A 5240-nucleotide genomic window follows, 5' to 3' on the forward strand; every position below is an offset into this window, starting at 1 on the left:
TGGTATGCCTTCTTTCTCATGGAGGCGAAAACCCATGCGTATACTTTGTTCGAAGGTTGTTCGTACTACTTTTTTTCGGGGTCTTGGTGCTGCCGTTCGAGTGTGTCACAAACGACACGAAGAACAGCTGACGTAACTGCTCGCAAGCCCTTGTAGGCACGTGATGGTGCGTCGACTGTGTCGAGCCATTTCATTTCTTTTGTTCCTTTCGGCTTTAATTTTAAAACGAAGCTTTCTTTGCCTAGCTCACCACCTTTTTTGCGTGCGTTAGTCGGCTGGTTGGTCAGTATATCACATGATAGAGCGCAGACAACCGGCTCACACAGCACGGAATTTCTACCGAAAAAGAGGTGCCCATGAGCGCACCTCTGTTCGGCGTTATGAAACAATAGATCACAACATAAAACCTGTAGGTATACGAGTGTCGGTTCATAGGTATCGCTACATCACACAGACCCTTCAAGGGAATAGCGCATGCTATTCAAGGCCGGTATTTTGTAGCGATGTTTTATGACTTATTCTATACTGGGCCGGTATTTTGTAGCAATGCCTTTCCGGTGCTAATTCTTTTTCTCGCTTATCGCGCTTTGTCAGTGGTCAGAGCGACGGTCCGCTCTCGTTATCAACGGGATCAGCCGGCCGTAAGCGGTGGATGATAAGACTAGTATAGAGTAAGTCATAAGGCATCGCTACAAAATACCGGCCCTAGTCTTATTATCCACCGCTCACGGCCGGCTGATCCCGTTCATAACGCGAGCGGACCGTCACCCTGACCACTGACAAAGCGCGATAAGCGCGAAAAGGCATTAGCACCGGAAAATCACCGCTACAAAATGCCGGCCCAAATGTTACGTTGAATTTGCTTTTTCCCCCCTACATCTGCCATACCCCAATTTTGTGCCACTGGGTATTTGCCGATTTTACACACCTCCCGTCACCAACCCTACAGTGGGATACCGTGCTGCCCAGCCAAAACTGGTGTGGCCGGCCGGGGAGACTGCTCAGGCAGCAGGAGTCCTGGACGAGCAAACTTCTTTATTACTATAACACAGTTATAGTAATAAAGCACAAATAACATAAAAACGCGACTTAGCACTTGAGATGTTACAGAACTATAAGTGGCTAAAGAAAAGAAAACCAAACCAAATAATTTGACGAAAATATCAACCATGAGTGGATGGTCTCACAGATTTAATGCCGTCTAACAATATCGTTACCCGCCGCGGTGGCTCAGTTAGCTAAGGCGTTGCGCGGCTGAGCACGAAGTCACGGGATCGAATTCCGGCCGCGGCGGCTGCATTTCGATGGGGGCGAAATGCAAAAACGCCAGTGTGCTTGCGTTGTAGTGCACGTTAAAGAACGCCACATGGTCAAAATTATTCCGGAGCCCTCCACTACGGCGTGCCTCACAATCAGAACTGGTTTTGGCACGTAAAACTCCACAAATAAGTAACTGTATCGCTCTGATTAAAGGCTTACGAATGAGCATCAAACTGATTATTTATTATTTTTCTTTTTTTTTAGACTGAGGTTCACGGGCGGATCTGTGATGAGCTCAGACATTGAAGTTCAGTGAAAAATGCTGAAAATAAGCAAATACTGAAATATTCTCTGAGAAAAAAAAACATTTATTAGACTTCAGCACCCTCGAAACTAAGACGCAAAGGCAGCATTTTTCAAAGCGACTGCTTCAATACCGTTACGAAGGAGGCCCAATAACTCGAGCTCCTAGCGCATGCGAGCCGTTACTGGCTCCAAACGGCTAAAATCCGGTTCTCTTTCTCATCAAAACATTGTGTCACGTTTCCGCTAGCAATACGTGTGCCTGTGGACCACCAGCACGCACCCAGCGGCCTGTAATTTCCAGCTAAGAGCAATGACATCACATGCGTGATACCCTTTTCTTTTTGCTCCTCATCTGTGCTTCGCGCACCAAGGGCGCACTACGCGATCTCCACTTCCTCGAACGGAACGGGGAGAAAACCACCGGCCGTTCCGTACACGCTTCACTGGCCACTGGAAACAGCGCGTCAACCACCGTACGTATTGTCCCCAGCATTTCTAATGCAAGGCCGCCCGAAGCCTTCTTTGTATGACCCAGACGAAGCGGCGTCAGCGAGAGCGTGCGCTGCTTGATGGGGACACCTGGGCTTATCGTTCGTATTTTTCTTGTTCTTTAATTTTCTTTTCTTGCAGCACAGTGATGTAACACTTAAACCATCTTCAAGCGTCCTCTTACCTTGATTTTGTGGAACCTGCTTTTTTTTGCCCCGTATATAAAACGGACAGCTTTCTTATCGATAAGTCATACGAGCCCCTTGGCGGAGAAAGGATCCCACGTTCAAAGATGAAGGTAAGAGGCTGACTTTGCTGTAGAGAAGCTATTTCTCAACGAAGGCATCGCAGACTGGCGAAGTAGAAGCTGCAGTGCCTTCATTGGACGAAATACGTGCTCTACATTCAGGGTGTTCTTGTTGTAAAAGGTGTCACAGCTTTTGCTTTACCGTTTCTTTATGCTGAGAGATTTTTTACGTAAATTAACCACTTCTTACACAAGGAAACGAGCCTGTCTCGATGAACAAGTTCAGCTGGAAAACTAGCATGTCCGAACAAAGTAGTCACATCCAAAGTTGGCATGAATCTTTCTGCGTATTCAGCGACGTGTCTAAGCGTTCTTCAGTGAGAAACCCTGACCATGTGTCACAGCCTCACTTTCCACACCAGTTCGTCGTCATTAGCCTACCAGCACCTTATTCATGCTACAACCATGAAACATATGCTGGTCTATAGTGCAGTTATCTTGAAGAATAACAAAAAAACGCAGTGTGTGTCACTTTAAGCTGAGTGGATGACAGAGAATTCACACACACACAAAAAAAATACTGAGACCATGGATTCGGCTGTCATCTGCGCAGAGGGCCATAATTGAAAGCTCTGCTGCACATTTTGAAGACGTCTAAGCCCTGCGACCGCCTTTGATTGCGGGGTGAAGGTTGTTGTGTGTGCGCATCATTTGCTATTACTTTCGTCTACCCTTTCCTTTATTCATTTCTTCCCGCTTTTCCTTTCTCCAGTGTAGGGTAGCAAACCAGGTGCAACCTGGTTATAGTCCCTGCCTTTTTTCTTCTTTCTCGCTATCTTACTGGCGTGCGCTGTTTTGTCAATTGTAGTTTGTTGTAAGCTCTTCAAGTCACACTGCTTCTCATTCGTTGTCCACTAGTTTCTGAGCATCGCCGTTGTGTCAGCCGTGGTCTGCCTGGCTGTCGCTGGGCCTGCGGCGAAGAAGGACGCCCCAGCCGCCGCAGCCGCAGGCAAGGAGGAGAAGATTGAAGGACGAGGTGGTTTGATCGGTGGCCCTGTTGGAGGTGGCTACGGAGGTGGCTATGGAGGTGGCTACGGAGGTGGCTACGGTGGTGGCTACGGAGGTGGCTACGGAGGACTTGGCGGCGCCGCCTACGGCAGCAGCGCGGGCGGCCACCAAGGTGGCTTTGCCAGTGGTGCCCAGGGCTTCAACCAGGGATCCGCTGGCTTTGCTGGTGGCGACTCATTCAGGAAACGTGCAGGGCTACAACAACAGATGGGCTACAACAACCAGATGGGCTTCTCTAAGACTGACTCGAACCGCTATGGAACTGGTTTCGGCCAGCAGTCGGGTGGCTTCGCTGGTGGAGCCGCTGGTCACCAGGCTGGTTTTGGCCAGGCTGGCTTCGGACAAGTCGGTGGAATCGGCCACTATTAGCGCAGGTTTGGAAAATGAATAATTTGTGAATGTGTGCATTTTTGATGTCTTATTGAAGCGCATAAATGCATAGTAAGTTGAAGGTTGTTTGCTTTTGGAATCTGGGCGCATATTCGCAAAACGTTCTTATACTCAAGAATTGTTTGTAAGGGACAAATCCAGTCAATACTGATGATGGGCACATTATTGGCAAAGGCGGCTAGCCAATGGCAAAGCGCACTTATGAACTTAAAGCTTTGTGAATTCGGTCCCTGAACTAAGACCTGCAGCTACGATCTATGAGGCAGGTATGCGTGCGGATTCAATCCCCCCCCCCCCTTTTTTTTTTTGATGCGAGTGTATAGGTTGCTCTCGAACCAATTACTTCGTTAAACCATGCGTGCACTTTTTTCGTTTAGTTCATCATCTTGTTGCAGTTCTTCAGAAGTTGTAAATGTCTTTCTACTTCCGCTTAGTTTGAAAATACTGCTCACGTAAGTAGTAATGCTTCTATAGCATTGCCTAGATGTGCGTGCGCTGGGGACCAACAATGTCCTCTGCCCACTGGGAAAGTTGATAAGTGGCTGCCTGAATCCGTAGTTAATTCGACCCCGATCACGTACACCGAACAAATATTTTATTACTTTATCCTTGCAGTGCGACTAGTGCAGTGTATACTTAGTTATGGGCGATTTTTGTGAAAAGCTTGACGTAAGAATGGTTTATTCATGCTCGGATAGTACGTGTGGGACGAAATACCAAAAAAAGAGGGAACGATATCAGTAAGTCGGTGTGCCTGATGCATATTTGTGTGCCGAAACCAGGGGCTCAGTGATATTTTCCTTAACTTCTGTCGAGGGCATGAAAACGTCCTGCGTAATTGGGCTGACAAAATGAAGCTGCTACATCTATTTTTTTTCTTACTTTCTTCAGTGATTATTGTAGTTGTTATAGTGGTTGGTTTGTTAAGAGACTCAAAGTCTTTCGCTGGGCTATTTTTATATTTATTATATTGTGTGTATAATAGTACTTTTTTTCTTTGCAGACTCAAGATGTAGTCGCGTGGCTCACATCTAAACCCGTGTTCAAGCTGGAAAACAGCATTTATTGTACAAATTGTGAATAAATTATCTATTTTGCTACAAATCTTTCTCATACTAGTTTGAACTCTAGGCGGCGACATACAAGGTACATAAGCCTTGCACGACATTTTCAAATGTTCAGTAGAATATATACAATACTGTTGTAACGAAGGCAACAATGACCTATGTGTCTACCACAGGTCCGATATTGTAAGTATTAGTCTTACCGCTATGAGTTCATCCAGAAGCAATAACATTTTTGCCTTGGTTCAAGCTAAGCAGATTTAACTAGATCCGCCTCGCTATTTTCTCTGTGTATCTCAATAATCCTTCTTTCCAACAAATAGCACTCTGCCAGCAACGTTGAAGTAAACATAAACAAGGCTATAAAGGCCGTATCTGTAATCTCTTCATAAAACCGTATCTTCATATTTTAAACC

At 46.2% G+C, this 5240-nt stretch overlaps 1 protein-coding gene across 7 annotated transcripts in view; it reads left to right on the plus strand.

The window, feature by feature from the left end:
- Positions 1-2187: 2187 nt before the first annotated feature.
- Positions 2188-5240, plus strand: part of LOC119436919 (uncharacterized) — a 21452-nt gene continuing 18399 nt past the window's right edge. The window contains exons 1-2 of one of the 7 annotated variants that reach the window (XM_049660108.1): positions 2188-2353; positions 3221-3389. In XM_049660108.1, the coding sequence (XP_049516065.1) occupies positions 2348-2353; positions 3221-3389 (175 nt within the window). In that variant the 5' untranslated portion in view covers positions 2188-2347. The remainder of the gene's footprint in view (positions 2354-3220; positions 3390-5240) is intronic. The other 6 variants (XM_049660105.1, XM_049660106.1, XM_049660102.1 and 3 more) reach the window with 6 other exon arrangements.

This window comes from Dermacentor silvarum, chromosome 1, assembly GCF_013339745.2.
Source record: "Dermacentor silvarum isolate Dsil-2018 chromosome 1, BIME_Dsil_1.4, whole genome shotgun sequence".
In the NCBI taxonomy this organism is placed as follows: domain Eukaryota; kingdom Metazoa; phylum Arthropoda; class Arachnida; order Ixodida; family Ixodidae; genus Dermacentor; species Dermacentor silvarum.